Source organism: Pteronotus mesoamericanus, unplaced genomic scaffold (assembly GCF_021234165.1).
Source record: "Pteronotus mesoamericanus isolate MK-2021 breed Mesoamerican mustached bat unplaced genomic scaffold, CSHL_Meso_final contig_26, whole genome shotgun sequence".
Classification (NCBI taxonomy): domain Eukaryota; kingdom Metazoa; phylum Chordata; class Mammalia; order Chiroptera; family Mormoopidae; genus Pteronotus; species Pteronotus mesoamericanus.
Window position 1 is genome coordinate 12,823,629 of NW_026555109.1, and position 20,138 is coordinate 12,843,766.

Below are 20,138 nucleotides of genomic sequence, written 5' to 3' on the forward strand. Positions count from 1 at the left end.
CTACCCAAGCATGGAGCATTGTCCAGCGAGAAATCTCCAGCACAAAACTTCACAAACCACTTTTGATGTGTTCAATGAGTCACAGCACCTTCTCCATATGCTGCACAAATCTTTTTTTGCATTTTAGTGGTGTCTTACCTTTCTTGAAAGAATAAAGCATAATATGCCAAAAATGTTGCTTATTTTCTTCAATCTTCAATATTAAAATGGCTACAAAAAATCCACCAATTTCAATAAGTTTATTTTAATGCATGCTAATATGACAACTGCCATAATACAATCTAATAAAACTGTTTTCGAATGAAGTTAAAGACAACTAAGCGCTACTAGAGCCATCTTATGGAAAAAACCAGACAAACTTTTTGGCCAACCCAATATGTGGTTGAAAAATCAAAACCTTGCTTTGGGCTTAATGTTTCTCAAAAGGAAAGTTTTTTTATCTTTAGACTTTAATAGCAAAACTTAATTCATAGGCTCTTGCATTTCTATCCATCCCTGAAAGCAGTGACCACAAAACGGTATTCATTTCTTTCTAGTGAGGAGTTTTGGAGTGGATTTAGAATGTGGGACATTGTTAGTCTCTCTTGGGAGACTTAGTGGAAAACCTTCCAGCACCGGGTTCAGCAAGATGCGGGGTCCCCTGGGCTCTGCTAACATGCTGCCTCTGTGGATTTTCTCCTTAGGTTTCCTTTTCGGCCTTAAAGGATCACCAGGAGATGCGGGCTCTCCTGGGATTCCAGGTTTCCCTGGGACCCGCGGACAGAAAGGATGGAAAGGTAAGGGGCATCTGGGAACAACAGAGAAGAGGTAGGGAGATGACTCGGTCTGTCTGAACACCCTTCACCCTTTCCACATGTTCTGAAATGAACACGATCCTCCAGTTCCCCACTGGACCCCTGTCTTTCATGGAAACTTCACTGCAACTCAGGTGATATCTGTCACATTTTCTGCACACCCAGCCATCACTCACTCACACTTCTCTGTTCTCTGTCTGCCAACTTCATCTCTGAATTTTCAGGGAGTGCGGAGCCCAGGACTGGGCAAAAAAGATGAGCCATGATTTCTTAGGCTGACTTCAGATCCAAGTGCTCAGCTCCAAGGCATTGTAACAAATATTTGCAAAGCACCTGCCCACTGCAGCATGCTTGTTGAGAAATCATCTGGTTGGATCCTAAGCATGATTCCCTGAGTTGAGGATTAGTTAATGGGTGAGGAGGCCAAGGCTCAGAGAAGTGATGAGACCTGTCCAGCATCTCAGGGACACTGCCCCTAGTTCAGTGCCCTTTCCAGGGAGGGGTTGGCCCTGGCGGCCCCTTCCCTGTGAGGTTGTCAGGAACCACAGTGACGCCTGCTCCGCTCTCCCATTCCTGTGTGTGCGTAGCATGTTTGTACTTTAACTATGTCTGGACCACTGTGGTACATGTTGGGTGTATGACTGCATGCCCCACTGTGGATACGGCTGACTGCGGGGGTCAGACATCTGTGGGCGAACTGTACAACTCAGCCCCACTGAGCCATCGTCTGTCGGCGTCATTTCTCCACTGGCCCCCTCTGCCCTGAGAAGCCAGCCTTACCACCAGCACCAGGCTCCCCGAGTCCAGCCATGGCAAGGCAGAAGCGGAGACATGGCATATTTTTTCTCTGCCTACCCATGACCTTGGCCTCCAAGCCCACAACTCTTGCCATGGCTTTCCCTTCACCCAGACCCTGGAACACTGTCTCTTCCCCTCGCCCCTGAGGCCCCATGGTGACTTTCTGAGGCCTCACCACTGATACCTCTACTCTGCACACACCTCTGTAAATGGTCCCATTGGTTAAGTTTCTTTAGTAAACATTGCATTAGAATTCTGCATCCGGAGGAAACCACAACTATACACTAAAGTAACTCATGCTCCTCATCAAGGAAATGGGGATTCCGTTCCCACTGCACTGCTCACAGGCGTGTGAAGACCAGGGTAGATCATGGCCACAGGATGTGGTGTTGCCTTCGCTCCTCCCCTCACCCCAACCCCACTCCCCATCCGCCTTGTGCTCCTGTCCCTGTAAAACCAAGAAGAGTGTTTAACCCACGCTTTATGAATAAATAACTCGTCCTTCCCTCTCCCTCACATTGCAGGTGATTATGGGGACTGTAGATGTGCAGATGATCAGTTCGTCAGTGGTCTTCCAGGAGCACCAGGACCCAAGGGCTTCCCAGGCACGCCTGGGGAGCCAGGAAGAAGAGGGATCCAAGGAGACCCTGGCCATCATGGCACCCCTGGGTTCCCAGGGCTCAAGGTGAGAGACAAATTCTATCACAGAGCTGATGAGACATCCTTGATACCTATCTCTGTTCTCCCAGCTTTTACTGAACTAACACAGCTTTAGACCAGCAACACTCAGGCACTCAGCACTTCATCCAAAAAATGAACTCCAAAGGAACTCCTACATACTCCAAGGGAAACTTTAAAACTTTTACCTGGTAAGAATACGAAATAGTTCAGCCACTGTGGAAAATCCTCAAAAAGTGAATTATAAAATTACCGTAATACCCAGGAAGTTCACTTCTAGATGTAGACCCAAGAGACTGAAAACACATGTCCACATAAGCACTTGTATACAAATATTCATAATAGTATTAGTAGTAATAGTCAAAAGTGGAAACAAATGCCCATCAACCGCTGAATGGACAAACAAGACATGGTATAGCCATACAGTGGGATATTCCTCAGCCGTCCAAAGGATTGAAGTGTTGACACATGTTACAGTGTGGACAAACCTCGAAAACATTATACTTAAATAAAATCGACACAAAAGAACAGAAAATATGCTTCTATCCATGTGAAGTATTCACAACAAGCAAATCTGAAAATAAGTAGATCGATCATTGCTAAGGACGGCTGGGGATGGAACAGAGAATGGGGCTGGCTGTTTAAGGTACAGGGATTCTTTTGGGGGTGATGAAAATGTTCTGAAATTAGATAATGATGGTTGCACAACCTTGTAGAAACACTAAAAACCACTGAATTGTATGTTTTAACACACTGAATGTTATGGTGTGAGAATTATACACCCCCCCCCAAAAAAAATAGTTTCTAGCATCTTGAAGGTAAAGCATCTTATTTATCAAGCATGCACCTCTTCAGATTTAGTATAGAGCTGGTTTAGCATTTTATGAAGGCTCCCATAACCCAATAAAACCGAGACCTGCAAGTGAACCGTGGATGGTTCACTTTGTAGTGTATGAAATGTCCTGCCCACAGACCCTCTGTGTACATCAGCTAAGTGAACTGTATTTCCGATCTGATGAAAGCAATCATCTGGAGCAGATCTTTCTCTGCAGCAGGTTTTAACTATCAATTTCAAAGCAAATTTCAGACAAAGGCAAAGAAATAATACTTTTTTTTTACTTAAAAAGAGAATGGGGGAGATTTATAAAGTAAAAAGTCCAACATTTTATATACTTAGCAATAGAGGAAACATTGCTGAGGACAGTTGGCCAAGGACAATGAGAATGAGCTGGCTCCACACCATGGTGCAAGAATTGCAGCCCCTCAGACCTGCTCATGTGGGTTGTAACTTCTGTTGCACAGGCGAAAATGAGATCCAAGGCACCTCTCTACTCCAGACTCCAGGGTTTCTCAGAAAACAAATAGTTACATCCGACTAAAATCAGTGAATTCTATGCTTTATCCTAGTTTAAAATAATACCATCCCCAAATCATGGCTGTCTATTCCTTTAAAAGAGTGTGTTGTGAGGATTGCAAACTTAATGGCAAAACTGGTAGAATCTTTGATTACTTATAAAATGATTGAATGTTTCCTAGAAACCCAGTGGATCCCATTTTGTGCACCTAGAATGTCTAAGCTCTTCCTAGTGCACACTTTCCCCAACGGTGTTGTACACACGCCCACAGCGCTTGTGTTCAAACACCTGAACACCTGTAGGGGTGTGTTTGCTGTCTTGCATTTAATTATATGTTTATATGTCTGCCAAACTCACGGCAGTAGGAAGGACTAAGGTGGTTTTTCATTATTAAATATCTGCACTGATAGAATCTGGCCGAGTGTTGGAAATATGGGAATAATCAGTCAACAAATGAATTCATCTTTCCAGGCATGTGCCCAACACCTACTTAGTGAGCAGTGTCTGCGTGTGAGACGCTGTCTGGACACTGAAAGGGTACCACCCTTTTCTGCAAAGAATTAAATCAATAAACCAAGGATCTGTGGAATATTTTTTTAGGAGAAAGGAACTCGTAATCACTTGTAACATTCCACTTAATTAAACCAACACTAAAACTCCCATATTCTTGCAAATAAGATTAACTAAGATTTGCCAAAAACTAGCATATCGCACATTAAACTGTATCCTGAACCATAAAGCAGCTCATTGGGAGATCTAAACTAGATTTTACAGCGTAAAACATGAGTGGTCCTGCAATAAGCTTGTTTCTAAAGTATGTTTTCTTTCAACCTTAAATTTCCATTTCCAATACTCTTCATTGTACTCAATATCAATGATCACACATTTCCATCCTTTGTACTTGGAGGCTTATTATCTGCTCAGATTCTAAATAATTGTAGTTAAGAGTGAGCCATCTTGTGTTTTGGATCATTGCTTCGCACCAGTTCACGACTGTATGAATCCCTGGGACTTTGTTGAAATACAGATCATGGTTCAGTTGCCCCAGGTGGGTTCTGAGGTTCTGCGTTTCTAACAAGCTCTCAGGGGAGGCTCCTGCTGCTGGTCCATGCACCGGCTTTGAGTATCAAGGTCCTCATTTCCATTGTCCAGCCATGTATGGCTGCTGCCATTAACTTATAATTATTTAAACTTAAACATTCAGTTCTTCAGTTCCACTGGCCACTTTCAGGTGTTCAATAGCCATTTGTGATTGCAGGCCACAGTAGTGAGCAGTCAGGCATAGGGCACATCTAACGTGGTAGAAAGTTCTTTTGGACAGTGCTGAGCTTGATGACAGGTATTGGCCCTTGAGCTGTATGAACAGAAAACCATCGTCTTCACAGACATGCTTAAACAGTATGACCGAGGAAGACATTTTGTGTCTGTTTCCACAGGGAGCCCCTGGTGACTTTGGACCTCCTGGACCCAAAGGAATAAAAGGAGATTCTAGAACAATTACCACCAAAGGTCAGTCTTCTGTGGCCAAGCAATGCTCGCACTATTTATCCTTCTGTGGCAGCACTGTATGAGTGAAGTCACACTGCAAATTCTTTCCCAGGTGAGAAGGGACAACCAGGTATCCCAGGTGTGCCTGGAATAAAAGGTGGCGACGGCTTCCCGGGTCGTGACGGGCTGGATGGATTCCCAGGCCTTCCGGGCCCTCCTGTGAGTAGCCACGATGGGGAGACCCGCTCAGCCCTCATCCCCGTCAGTCACGCTCTTAAACACCTCAGAAACGAATGGTCCTGGCACAACCCTAAACCCAGCCCCTGCAATCCAGCCTATTTTAATGAGCAGAAATTTTACTTTTTAGGACATAGTGAGTTAGGTGGGAAGCCAAGCCATGGGTGAACATTCAAAAGTCAGAGAGAACAAATATTCCTCCTGGTGTAACATAGAATGAAACACCACCCTCCCCAAATCGAATGTTCTAAAATAGGTGGTGGAACACTATTTTTCTAGGTTAAGTTGTAAAATGTACAATTTGTTTTGGCAACAGACATGCCAGCATTGAAAGAGAGGATGTCTCACAAAGTACAGAGTCCCAGCCTCCTCCGGTCTCGTTCTTGGGGCGGGGAAGGGCTGGGGGCGGAGTTGGAAAAGGGCGGAGATGAACCGGGGAGACAGGACTCCACCTCTGCTCACCCTCCGCCCCGCCCCCACCTAAACCCTGCCATCTTGCCTTGACCAAGCACAGTTCTGGAGTTTTCTCCTGATGCTCCAGTGTGATTTCTCAGGTTTTTTTCCCCCTAGATTGCAGTTTCTTTCCTATGCTTATTAAACCTACACCCCCGACTCCTAAGATCCTTGAATTCACCTCCTGGGGCTGCCAGAACAAAGCACCACAGACTGGGCAGCTTAAATGACAAGCATCAAGCATCTGCGGGAGGCACCATCCAGCCTCAACGCTCTTCCTCCCCCTCAGAGCTTCACACCCACATCCTCTGCTGGCTTGCTTGCCTCGTTCCAAAACCAACACCTTCTCCTGCCACAACATGGGTCATTTCTATTATAACACTGGTAATGTTTTCAGTGCAGTTTCCTTGGACTCTTTGAAAACACCCGAGTCATTAATAATCTAGTATTGCTTTTTTAGTTATAATTTTGAAATTTATTTTCAAAACAGAATTTGTGTAACCCAGTTGCACTACCACATAGCTGAGATAAAAAGCGTGGAGGCCACTTGGCGAACGAGGAAATGACGAAGTGACGTGACTTGTCCGCACTGCGTCTGGGTCCTGGTCCGTGAGCACAGGATTTCAGCTGTGTTGGTAGCCTTGAGGAGGGCCAGAGAGGGGGCTCTGCTCTGAGAGAGATGCTTCCAAATGCACAGATAATTCCACGATCGTGTATCTTAATAAGCCTTATCTGAGAGTCAACGCGGGGGAAACAGTAAGGCCAGAACTATAATTGGGGAGGAGAGGGGTTCGTGTTGGTGGTTTGAACAGTGTCATGTTTTTGCCTGTTCAAATATGATTACGAGCGGTCTTTGTGGCCATGGCATGTGTGTACATGTGTATATGGTCTCTGCGTGTGGCGTGCACGTGTATGTACGAATGTGTGACTTGATTCGTCAGTGTCCTGACCTGAGGCTGTGTGCGAATTACTGCTGTTCCGTTGCGCGCTCAGCATGGCTGTGAGGGCAGCCGGCTCCAGCAACACCCGGGACGGCCAGGCCCTCAGGCCAGCTCCTGGCTGTCAGGGCCCACTGTTTCCTTTCTGTTGTCAAGAGCCAGCGTTCAAACTCCCGACTTCTGATTCCCAGTCTGGAGGCTTTTGTCAGTCCTTGCTTGCTTGCTGGAATTTCTAAACTAAAAACGTAAACATCTCCCTTGAGAAGCTCAGTGGGCACACCCCCGTGGTTGCATCATCGTCCACTACCTAAGTTTGGTCAGTCTGCCATTTGACCTCTGCAACAGCCCTGGGTCATGGAAAGTCCTCCCCTTATCCTTAAGCCCATCTTGAAGGAGCCAACACAGGGGAGGTTGTGTGGTTTAATCAAGGCCATACAATGGAGAGAGCTTGACCTTTGATCTGTGAGCATCTTGCTCTTCCTCATGCCTTTAGAAATGAAGGAGAAAGGGTACCTCAGTGGACAGCAGCGTTTCATATCCTGAAAGCTGCTGCCTCCTTGCCATCTGCATATCCCAGTCTCATTCACGGCTCAGGCGGATGAGTGGGACTTATCTGCACAGCTGTTGTACCAGCTTGCTCAGACACACTGAGTGTGGAGCCGGGCCCACGGTTAGCCTGTGACCCTGCAGACATTCCTTCTAACTCCCCAGTTCTCACAGTCCCCGCCCCTTTGACCACTCCATTGTGTACCCTCGTTTCCCACACCTGCTTAGCAGTTTCATGAATAGGGCCTGTCGCTGGCTGCCAAGTACTTCCCCGCTTCCTGCTATCCTGATCCTATCACCTCTACTTATTTCTCACGAGCACACTTCTCTTTCTTTCTTGTCCAAATTAAAGACTTCCTTTCCTTTAACAGCACATTAGCCATTGTGAGTAGTAGATATGCAACAAATGCTAAGTCATAACAATAAAAATAGCGTATTTCTACTCTCATTTATCCAAACCTATACCTAACTGTGCTTATGCAGAATTCTTCCTGTGCATGAAGGTCAAAATCGACACATGGGCGCTAGTGGTTTGGAAAGAGAAAAATTAATATTCAAATAGATTTGTTTGCCCTCCAAAACTATCTTCTATTGCATTGCTCATAATTATTATAAAATCTGCCCTTTATTTCTGCAGCTTGTTTAGGCCATTACAGTAGCTTCTTACTAATCTCTGCAGTCTTTCTGCTCTCCATCTGCAGCATTGGACTCAGGGGAATGGGGAAAGGGAACTGGGAATGTGGCTGTCTTTGGGGTATCTTATAAGAAATAAACTGAATATTCTCCCAGGGTGATGGCATCAAAGGCCCCCCGGGGGATGCAGGCTACCCAGGAGTACCTGGCACCAAGGGCTTTCCAGGAGAAAGGGGTCCCCCAGGACTGGGCCTCCCAGGCCCCAAAGGCGAGCGTGGTTTCCCTGGAGATGTTGGATTACCCGGACCGCAAGGCCTCCCTGGACCTCCGGGCCCCCCAGGCCTCCCAGGACAAATAGGTATAAGGGATCCTTTCTTCTGTCTTTCAAAGTCATGAGACACTGTTTAGTGCTTCAGCATATATTCAGTATTCTTTTTTTGGCAATGTATACATTTCCCAGTAGGGTCCTGTAAGAAGGCTGTATTGCATCCTCAGGGATTTTCAGACCCAGCAACAGCCTCCTCTCACCAGCTAGAAATGCAGGGCCTCTCCCTCTAGGGCTGAAGCCAAGGGCCTTCGAAGTCCCTGCCCCCCCCCCAGCCTTCCCACCACCACCAACACACACACTCATAGATAAGTTAGTTGCTTTCAGCTGTTCCAAAACTGCCTCACTCTGTCATGTCTTGCTCCCAGATTGCGATACAGGTGTGAAAAGACCCATCGGAGGTGACGGACAGGATGTCATCCAGCCAGGTACTGTCATGAAGATCAGGAGGCTTTAGAACCTTTTAAAACTTTTGGTTTGTAAAACATGTGACTTGTCAACAACTGCTGTGAGCTCCTGCAGTGAGCATGGAGCTACAGCAAGAAATATAAATACATGCAACACTTAGAGCTGGCACCCTGTCTGATTTAGCTTAGAATCAAAGGATAGGCAAGTATAATAGCATATAGTGTCACCAAGTCTTCCCACCAACGTAAAGGATCAACTTACAACATTGGTAAGGACTCAACAGACATATTTTTACACCAAAAATACATGGATATTCTTATTCAGCTTTCTGTCTATACACGTGTAAAAGGCAACTGTGAATTATTTGCTTGTTATATAGGTTGAGGAGCCAGTCCAGATAGATGTCAGGAGAGCACAATTTGGACTGGTGATAAATGAATGCTAGAAAGAAGAAGGGCTGACAGAGAGGGATAGGATATAGAAATGACTCTGAGGCAAAGCGTAGTGGTGGGAGAGAAGAGAGGGAGACTATCCGGAGGTTGACCTGGCCAGCATTGGAGAGGATAACTTCCTTGAAAGTCGGGATTGGAGAACTAGCATCAGAATCCGTGGGTCCCCTGTATGAGGTTGAGGTTACCGTGTGGGAATGGACCCAGCACTCAGAGCAAGACGGCAAGGCAGGGATGGCAGATCCCCAAGCTTTCAGAGAAGTGGCCGATGAGGCAGATGTGAGAAGACCCCTGGGTGTGAGGCTCTGCGGGATGGAGGCCGGGCCCCCCAAAGGCAGTAGTGGGTCCCTCTCTTTTGCAGTAGTGGGTCCCCCTGGGCCCCTAGTGTAGAAGAGGCTGAAGTCTGTCACAATAGGAGCCCAGCCAAATCCCAGGCACACAGATGAAGGACATCTCAAAGACAAAGGCCAAATGACAAAGTACCTGTGTCATGTCACTGCCCTGCCCACACATGCCAGAAGTGGCTAATTCAGGTTTCATTTTGCATGGCTCAAAACAGGTATTGCTGTGGCTAATTCTGAAAGTATTCAAAGCCACAAAGGAGGAATCTAAGAATTGCTTTTGAAATCACAAATGGCCTCATCCTCTGGTGGACATTTCCATACAAAAAGGCATTGAGGTTGACTCACTGGGGAGGGACCAGAGTAAGGACTCAGCCTTGCTGGGACGTTGCCCTAAGGGAGGGGAGGGGTCATTGCCGCAGAGCACAGTCTTTAATTGACTGGACTGATCTTATTTGCATTTTATATTAATATTCTAATTTAATTACATGATAAAATTAAACTTTTGTTTACATCAGAGGAAGATTAATTAACTCATTAAGTTACTCTGATCATAAAAATGGTAGCCAATTTTCAGGCCTGGTGCTCTTGACCTTAGCAATATCGCAAAGCCATGAGGCTTGGCAGTAAAGATGCTTCCACTCATCTTTTTTTTCTCCTTTCCCAGGTTGTATTGGAGGGCCCAAGGGATTGCCAGGCCAGCCGGGCCCCCCGGGCCCCACAGGTAACGTGCTCTGGTAGAGAGCGCTTCCAGCCTTCCTGTCTGCATCTTCATTTTCCTCTGCCCCCACATTCCTTTGTGTCCCTGGATGTCACCGTGTTCTGCCATCTTGGCAGTCTTCCACAAACTGGTAGCTTCTAAAGGAAGCAGACTTTTACTCGTCAGTATAAGAAATGTGATTGACACCTAGCTGAACCCTAGTCTAAAGGAGAAGATTCCTGCTACGCAGGACTCAGCCACAGCTCTAGTATAAACCTGGATGAGACTAAAGTGCCTCTTAAACCTGGGAGGAAAGTTTATTTCTGTGTGCTTTTTTATCCTTTTGTGTCCCAGGATATATGGGAAGACCCTATGGGAGAGAATTACTTTTGGGGGATTTTAACTGAGATGAAAGCAGAAATAAACAGGGCTAGGAATTTGTCTCAACAGTCTAGGAGGAACTGGGCTTTTGTCTGCTGACACAGAACAATCAGCCTATCTAAAGAGCCCACATGAAATAAGTAAGGGTTCTCCATGACAGAGCCCAGCGTCTACCACTGTCCCCATGGCCACTCATGGCGTGGTATTACAGAGACAACAAGGGGCTGGACAACCACCACAGCTGCTCGGGGATGCCCGGATGTCTGGGTCAGCCAGCCTAGGCCAGGCGAGTTCTTAGACTACAGCAGTCTTGTGTGAGAGGGAATATCATTTGGCTCTGACTAATACTGACTGCTCCTTCCTCATCTGCCCCAGTCAAGAATAAAGGTCTGTGGCCCTGGCCGGGTGGCTCAGTTGGTTTGAGCATCTTCCCACACACCAAAAGGTTACAGGTTCGGTCTCCAACCAGGGCATAGACAGGAGGCAGCCAGTTGATGTTTCTCTCTCACATTGCTGTTTTTCTCTCAGAGTTACACTGGGGGATGATAGCCTAAGAGGATCTTGCTATCAATGGGCAATTGTAGATAATCTATGCGTTTATTTGGAGTGTCAGTAAGGGTCAAGCTTTGGTTGCTGCACCATGTGTTTTCCCAAGGCCAGTCTTGCTGACAGGACCCTCAGGGACCAGGATCCCACAGTGAGAACGGATGGGTCTTATACACAGTGCTCCTTCTCCCCGGCCCGAGGGAAGTGCTTCCACAAGTCTCTCCTGACCCCTTTCTGTGCTCATGGAAAAAGATGGAAAACTCTAGGATGCTGGATTGTCCCCTTCTACAGTATGGCAGAGCAGCAGCCCAACCTAATGGCCTACAGGGACATTTCTAAAGGGACAGTAGCATGGAGAGGCTGTAATTCTTACTGTAGCACTACACCGCTCCACCCCCTGCCCACCAGCCCCGCATGCTGTAGAGAGAAGGCTGCTGCTCTCAGTAGTCGCAGAGAAATATGGTGATTCCTGAAGCACTTGGCTGCCAGCCATTGGCAGGTATGCTGGCTGAGATGAAGGGAATTCTTGAGCACAGAGACACCTGGAAAAAATGTCTCAAGTTTGCTTCCCATATGAAATGGTTCAGATCAAAGATGTCCAATCAATTAAGAGTTACTTCATTTAGCTGGTCTGAAGTTTTACTTTCTTTTTAGTGTAAATCATTCATTTAAAGTACTATAAGTCAGCATTTTTCAAATCTGGGTATATTGGCTCTGGGTGAAGGATGTGGGAAACTTTCAAGTTTCCCATATTTATTAAAAATGTTTAAGGTATTGTAAATGTTTGCAGAGTGCAATGGGGAAAGTTCAAATGAATTGCAGTAAGGTGTAGACCATTATAAGTGGAGGAAAATTAGGCAACCTGCAAGCACCTTGCTACTCAAAATCTGGTCCCCAGAGAAGTGCTGGTGTAATCCACTGCCCAGACATCAGTGTTGGTCCCAGAGCTCCAGGGGAGTCTAGAGTGGAGAGAGTCAGAAGGGCCATAGGCAAGAGGCAGAGAGGCGCTCAGGAAGCTGACCAAACCTCAGAGCTGAGAAGCAGGCCTGTACTCACTGCTGGTGTGGTGACCAGACGGCTCCTCCCAGCTCACCAGGGAAGAGGGCGGTGCCCCACAGATGCGGGTCTGTCCGGCCCCTTCTTGTGCCCGCAGGCAGCCAAGGCCAGAGAATGTAGGGGTGTCAGGTTTCTGGAGCTCTGAGTTCTTTCTCCCCTTCATGTCCTGGCTATCATGAAGAGACCCTCCCAGGCCTGCGAATTATGATGAAACATCTACTCAGCTCAAGCAAGTCTGTGGAGCTTTCGATCTTGTCTCTTGACACTGACGCTGGACCTGATGGAGACAGACAAAAAGGAGAAATTTTTCCCAAGAACCCCCTGTGTTTAGCAACATGCGATTAGTGTCAGTTTGAGAACCTTGCTTCATGGAAGAACCTCTTATACAGATGAAGTCTCTGTGGTCGAGAGGACCAGAGTCCTGTACATGTGACACACACGCAGGCCAGGGACATAATCTGAGGTCTGGTGCCTGCAAGGGGCTCAGAAGTCAGAGCCAGGGTGTCTGAGGCTCCCAGCCATTGTCCTCCTGTGGCTATTAGTTTCACTTCCTGACTGGGGCTCCCGTAGCTGACAGCCCCTAGCTTGCTTCCTGTCTGACTCGTCTCGCTCGCTTCTGCCATCACATCCCCACTTTCTGAGGAGGGAGGTGGGTGTCACACAGCATCCTCAGAAAGAAAAGCCATGAACATGGGTGGAAAAGCATGAAGTTCAGCTCTGTGGTGTTGGGGAGGAACTCCAGCCTTCTTTCCGTTAGAACATTTGTGGAGCTCACCCCTGTGCAAGCACTGTTCTGATATTGACAGGAGCCATCCCATTGAGTCCTCACAATACCCTGTGAAGTGGGTATTATTTCCCCATTTTGCAGATGAAGAAACAGTGGCCCAGAGGGGGTTAGAAACATGTCCAAAACTGCACACATGGAAGAGCCAAGATTCAGACCCAGGCATTCCGAGCCCTGTGAACCTTAATACTGAGCACTATTCTTATCGTTTGAGCCCTTCAGCATGAATTTTAGACACTGGAAATCATTCTGTAAGCCCAGAGATGCTATCTTAGTTCAGTCATTATAATCTTCAGCTACAGGCTTTGTTCGTTTGTTTTCTTATGGCTTCTATTTCTTTGTAAAACTTGTCATGTTATTTGTGTATTATTTTCCTGCCCATATGTGTTCTCTCATATGAACTGAGCTTCTCTAGGACAATTCATTGGAATTCTTTGTGAGGCACTTTCTAGATCACCAGTTCTCTAGGGTTGGTTACTTGACCTTTGTTAGTTTTCTTCATTGGCTTCATGGTTCCCTGTTCTTCATTACCCTTGTGTCTTTGTGTCGATGTGTATACCTTTGAAGAAGCGGTTCCCCTTCCAGTCTTTACCAGCTTCAACAAGGAGAGCCCTTCACCGGTCAGCCCAGCCTCGGACCCTAGGCAGGCCTGCTGGGGGCGTCCACTGGTGGGTGGGGCCCACTGCCAGGGTCTGTGGGTCCACAGCTGGGCGTGGCTGGCTGGCAGAGGTGCTATTTTAGGGTTGATGTCCCAGCCTCACCATTTTCTAGTTTCATAAGAGACTGCCTTAAGTCAGGTCTAAACTCGATCACTTCCTATTTATCTACTGCTGGGGTTTCCTCACAGGGCTCTGATATATGTTGTGATTTCTTTGAGTTGTTTAGGTGCCAAAGGCCTCCAGGGGCTACCAGGATTCCCAGGAGCTGATGGACCACAAGGTCCCAAAGGTTTCCCAGGAGATCCAGGGCGTGAAGGGTTCCCAGGACCCCCAGGTAAGGCAGGGTCAGACCGCCCTCAGGCCCTTATATTAGGACATGGCTGTGAACAAATGATCGCAGTGCCCCAGCTCTGCTGTCTTTAACATTTAGAAGCCTGGTTGCCAAATGCATGATGACAACTTTTGTCCTTGTCCTTATGGGAATAGAATTCTTGAATTTTTTATCACTAATGCACTGGAGTTTTGCAGACGATAATACAGATTTTGCAGGGGGAAAAAGATAAGTGTACATAAAGATTTCCCTCTGGTTGATAGTAAACATTCTAGGGGCGCATCATAGTGTTATCCTCTACTGCTATTATCATTTAAAGGCACAAACAGTCCTCTCATCATTGATTCCCAATCTGCTGATCACTCGCCAGCTAAGGAACATGTATGGTTTTGCTTTTCACGGCATTATCTGTTCACTCCTCAGTCTGTAGCTTGTCTAAGTAAACAACTTGAACCATTCCATCTACATTTGACACAGCAAGGAATTATTTAAGTCATTTAGTGGCTAAAAGAGCTTAAGGCACGCACTTACCCATGTGTGGAGGGGCATGAATGTGTCTCTGGTAATGAATGAATGGTGGTGAGAAGTAGGGGTCCCTGCGTGGGTGTCTGCATGCTCTTTAATGTAATTCAGTGTCCCCAAACCCAGGTGTCCCTTTGTGGTTATGGCTGAAACTGTATGACTGTGTTGCTTGGTATGCAGAGGCCCGTGCATTTTAGAATTGTATTATTTAAATAAATAAAACTGTAGAACTCACTAAAGCCACCCAAGGTCAAACATCTTCCCTCAGGATTCTGGTCAGGTGTTCTTCTAGCCTCTTGCCACCCAGCACCTGTGAAACACCGAAACTCTCTGATTGCTAGAAAGTTCCTCCTGACTGAAATGAAACCTGCCTCCTAGTAGGTTCTCCATTGGTTTCTCCTTGAGCCAGTGGGTCTTGTGTGTACCCTCCCCTCACACACTTCGGGAGAGCAGTCACCCCTCCCTACGCCATCTCATGGATACACACCCTGCCCCGGGAACACAGACTTTCTTTTCATGATGTAATTTCCATGCCCTCAGAATTCTGAACATGCTTCCATGACGGCCCTCCAGCGTGTCAGCATTCACTTCAAGCTGGGCCCCAGAAACTGAATAAATGTTCCATGTGTCTGGAATGTCACACAAAGCAGTAGGTCTGTGTGTCCTTAGGCTTAGGTCCTTAGTAAATATTTTCAGCAAAGATTAATTGAATTTTGCCTCTTCCCTGTCCTACACACGGACAAGTGGCTTAATCCTAAATGTAGAACTTCACCTCAGTCTCTGATAGATTTTCTTCCTGGATTCATAAAGGTGGTTGTAAATCTTTAACCTGTTGTCTTTCATATTATGCATCTCATCATGTTTTGAAAACTGGGATGCGTTACTTCCTGTGTCTTTTGTCGAGGCAGTGGTAAAAACCTTGCCTTGGAGAGAAACAAAGAAAGCTTTTTTTGCCACCACACCAGGGGATCAGACTGTATCATTTTGTTGCCCTGCTGGGAGCACCTAAATGTTTAGGAGTTATAGCTTTGCCACGTGGTTGATCCCATATATACAAAAGTTAAGTGATTTTTTTTTTGAAAGAAGGAAAACAGTTCATTAATATCCTCTTGCCTTGAATATGAAGGGCACCTAGTAATCATAATTCGTGTGCCGAGACAAGCGGGCATGAGCTGCATAGCATTCTCCTGGCGTGGAGGAGTGGGATGCGCCCATTACCAGGGTGTTTGGGAAGCTGACCACACATGAAGAAGCCTGTTCTGTGTTGATATGTAAGCCTTTAAGTGACCAGAGACATTGGGTGGACCAGAGGGAGGGGGTAAAGGAGGAACTGATCTATTCAATTTTTGAAAAGCATGTCACTCTTTACAGCAATGGAATATACATGCAGAAGAAAATAAAATCCCAACTTCAAAGACTGCAAAACACACCAAGAGTTTGTTCCAGAAATAAGATCCACATAGGTACTCACACCCACAAATTTAGTACACAGTTCCCATGTATACATTTTAACATTTCCATGAAAGCTATAGCTCTTCTTTATGTGGGTAAATCACATCATTAAAACTCTGAAATAGAATCCAGCTAATTAATTCTCAGACCATGTCCAGCTCCCTTGTTCTGGGTCCCAAACAAGCCATACCGTTCAGCCAATCTCCCAGTTTTAGGTGTGCCAAGTTTTCCTGTCTTAGGAAAGGACTGGGGCCCTGTGCACGGGGTCTTTTTTTCAGGTGTACCTCACAGAAGGGGCAGACAGTGCCCTCCTTCCCACGCCCTGCACACTGAAGCCAAGAATGACCTCAAAAAGCTCTCCTTCTGAACAAGCACATGACTGCCTATTCCCACAGTTCAATCTGAGGTTGCATCAGGGGTGAGAACACTGACAACAGGGAAGTAGTGATGAGACCATTTGACCCAGCAGTGTCCAGGAAAGACACAATTGCCCAAGCACATGACAGCCACCCTTCCTCCATCCAAATATGTGTGATCGACAGTCACCATGACAAAGGGCTATCAATTCCCTTCCAAGCATTTCCAAATTGACTGATGACCAGCAGCCAGAGTTTGGGCTCTGAGGGGTCTTCCATCACACACATCCTGAAAGGTCCCATGAAAGCTTTCTCTTGGGATTATTTGCACAGCATGAGATACCGTAAATCATCACGATTTTTGTCCAGGGAGGTTGGTTCTGAAGGCCTCCTCCACTGTAGCTAAATTGTAGGGCAAAGGGCCAGACAGCAGAGGGAGGCAGGGCGGCCTTGTGAGTGCTGTGGGCTCCAGGGCCGGGGCTCAAGCGGAGAACGCTGATTGCAAACCTTGGGGTCTCCGGCCTCTATCTGATCTCTCTCTTAGAATATCACAATGCTGACTGTGGTTTTGGGGATGACCCATGTTTCCCTTTAGGGTTCGTGGGGCCCCGAGGATCCAAAGGTGCGATGGGCCGCCCGGGCCCTGAGGGACCCCCAGGCCCCAGCGGCCTACCAGGACAAGTCGGGCCCCCAGGGGACAGGGGCCTTCCTGGCGAAGTCCTGGGGGCCCAGCCTGGATCCCGAGGAGACGCTGGACTGCCTGGACACCCTGGGCTGAAAGGCTTTCCCGGAGAAAGAGGCCCACCTGGATTCAGGGGTAAGTCACTGCAGCAGAAGGGGAGCGGGGGCCGGATCCCACTGCACCATGGCTCCCAGGAGTGGCTTCGAAATCCCTCCTAGGGAGGACGTCATAAGAAGCAACAGAACATTATGGCATGAGTCTTGCTTTTTCTCTTCCCCACTTAGCTGCAGAGTTCCTTCTGGAATGGTTTTAGGACAATAATCATCATCCTGTATTTACCTTCTGTAGCCAGGAAAGGATGGTCATTTGAGGCCTTTTACAAGTATGGGTTAACTGATGGACTCTTCCCAAGTTGGCTGTGAATCAGCATGGGGGCTCGCTGGTGCCTTCAGCAGAGTGTGAGCAGTAGCTTTGAAAAAGAGGAACCAGGCCATGCTGAGTGAGAAGTTGAGGAGGAAGATAGAAATGATCTAGAATGCAATTTCATGGGTTAATGTAAAATTGGTTTTGAAATTCATTAATATCGTTTACAATATCATCTATGTATGTTTAGCAAAGTAGAAGGACCACCCGTTGTTTGATGAACAAACAAAGCATTAGACGGCTTTATGTATCCAATTTACGCAAAACTGGCATTGAGATCCCCAGATACCTCACTTTAATAAAAGTTTATGTCACCAGAGAGCGAGTATTTACATTCAGTACACTGTGTGCTGGAGACTGCCAGACCGTTGAAACCTGATATTTGGTGTTCCCGATCAAATATGAAGAGCAGGATGCATTCATTGTAACTTTACACACCGACCGTTCATGTGTTGTTGGCATTGTCATCAGTCTCACCCCAAGCCCAGACAAAAGAAGGCTTCCTCCTATGTTGTGCAGGAAGCAAACGCCATCAGATCTGTAGGGCGTCCGTTACGTGAAGACACGAGGGGGGTGAGGTCTGGTTCTTGAAGGGCAGGTGAACTCATCATGTTCAGGAGTGTGAATTGGTTTGCAGGTGGGCCTGTCAGTTCCCAGCAGGCCTGGGAGGTGGGACAGAGGGCAGATGGGTTTCCACGATGACGCTGATCAGCACCTCTACTGTTGACTGACTAGGAGAACCCCCTGCATGGGGGCAAGACTCACTGAGAGACCCACCGAGGGAAGGCCCAAAGAACGGAAGGGAAATCCTGAGATGGCTGGAATGCACACATGCACACAGATACTCATTTATGCACGCGTGCTCTCCCATGCCCATACACCCACACATTCGCACATATGCTTATATACACAGGCTCATGTGCACATGCCCACACACATACTCATGCAGGCATGCATACATGTCTGTGCCTATTCATGTGCACACAATCTTACACATGCATGCACAAATACCTACACATGTGTGTTCGCACCCTTACATATACTCACATGTAAACACTCTAACACATTCACAAACACACCCACACAGTCACACTCACCCTTTTATACTCACGTTCTTCATGCACTCACGCACACATCTATACACACCACTGAACCACACTACCTTGGCTAAGGCCAGACAGGTATGTGGGCCACTGGCTACAATCACCGAGCAGTGGGGACCCAATGCCAGGATGTTTGGGGTCTGCCTTGCCAACTTCACTACCTCCTGGTCAGTTATGGAGCATAAGGTATAGCTCAGCAACTGTGTAGGGACTGAGGAATTGGTGGCACTGCAGCGTGGCACTCTACGCTTCAGCTTTCCTGTTGGTTATTTAAAAACCCTGTCAGCCTCGTGTGTCCCCGCCAATCCGTTCTGCAGGCCTATAATTGCTGTGCCCTGAGCTCCTTTACAGAGGGCACTTCTGGTAGATTTCTTAAAACATAGCTATTTCCTGCAGACTCGTTTCCCAACGTTTGATGTCACCTGGATGACCAGCTAGTTTAGGCAGAATATTTCACTGGGTAAAAGTTTTAACTTCTGGAATATCAAAGCTATGAGAAACTGCCTCCATGTCAGTTCCATCCACCCCTGTGACAGGAGCAGCGGGCAGATGACACCACAGCCGACTTGCTTGGCCATGGTGGGCAGTTACGAGGGCGCATGATGCAGCCTGGGTGTCTGAGCAGAACTTCTGAATAACTAGTCCCACAAGTTCATGGATCAGATTTTATTTAGCTTAAGACAGCTGATGCTTTTTTGTAGTTGTGTTTTTTTATAACAGATGTTCTATAAATAGACACTGACTTAAATATTGAGCTCCATCGACAACTGAAAGAACAAAATGCCTCAACCTGATATTTTTAAGACAACCACTTGAGTAGCAGATGTCATTTCAACCATTTATTCATGGCCTGGCCTGTCCATTTCTATGAGCGAGGCACTCCAGAAACTTGAGCTCAGACCAGCCTCCATCCTGTTGGCCACGGCTCGTATGAACTTACTTGCTCAGTGCTGTCAGTTTATGCAGCCTTAAGGGTGCTTGGTGATGACGTTAGCTTGTCCTTGTGGAGGAGCAGAGTACTGTGGCAGGAACCTGACTTCTCTATAAATCTTCACCGTGTGCAACACTGCCTTCCTATTCTCATGAGACCACCAGCAGCCACTTGGAAACATACTTTCCCTGGAGCCGTAAACTCTAAAGATAGAACCCCCGAAAAAGTGTCCTCATTTCCCACAGTAACACTGGAGTATGTGAGAATGTTATATGCATCCTGTTTCCTGTGTACCTTTCTCCCTGATATGGTTTAAGACGTCAGATAATTGGACCACAGGCTTGAGAGTCTGGGTTGGTCCAAAACTAACTTGATCTATTTCATTAATGACACCCCTCTGCCCCATTCCCCCGACTTGTCTGCCTCCTCTTCCCAGGTCAGCCTTGTGCACTTGGTAGGATAGTCAGGGATAAAAGAGCAAGGGACCCAGAGAGTCATTGGAGAAAAGATGCAAATGGCAGACTTTGACTCTCCAACTGGTATTAATTGGATGAATGTAATGAAGTTTAAGTTCCAAGAAGAAAGGAAAAAATTACTTAATAGAAAGAGGTCCAGGGAGTTGGTGTTTAAAAAAAAAAATGTAGAAGAAAATATATGCTCATAGTTATCTTACTCCTGGCTAGGGCAGGATATACTAGACATAAAATCAAGGAAAGAAAATACACACACCAAAAAAGTGTGTATTTTCACAAATCTTAATATTCTACAC

The 20,138-nt window shown here is 46.7% G+C and overlaps 1 protein-coding gene across 2 annotated transcripts in view; it reads left to right on the forward strand.

Annotated features, from left to right (window-relative positions):
* COL4A2 (collagen type IV alpha 2 chain) overlaps nucleotides 1-20,138 on the forward strand; it is a 195,307-nt gene that overhangs the window by 149,163 nt on the left and 26,006 nt on the right. For both annotated transcript variants that reach the window (XM_054574392.1, XM_054574391.1), the window contains exons 21-29: nucleotides 684-776; nucleotides 2,117-2,277; nucleotides 5,062-5,134; nucleotides 5,226-5,332; nucleotides 8,077-8,278; nucleotides 8,614-8,673; nucleotides 10,111-10,167; nucleotides 13,796-13,903; nucleotides 16,826-17,047. In XM_054574392.1, coding sequence (XP_054430367.1) covers nucleotides 684-776; nucleotides 2,117-2,277; nucleotides 5,062-5,134; nucleotides 5,226-5,332; nucleotides 8,077-8,278; nucleotides 8,614-8,673; nucleotides 10,111-10,167; nucleotides 13,796-13,903; nucleotides 16,826-17,047 — 1,083 coding nt within the window. The remainder of the gene's footprint in view (nucleotides 1-683; nucleotides 777-2,116; nucleotides 2,278-5,061; nucleotides 5,135-5,225; nucleotides 5,333-8,076; nucleotides 8,279-8,613; nucleotides 8,674-10,110; nucleotides 10,168-13,795; nucleotides 13,904-16,825; nucleotides 17,048-20,138) is intronic.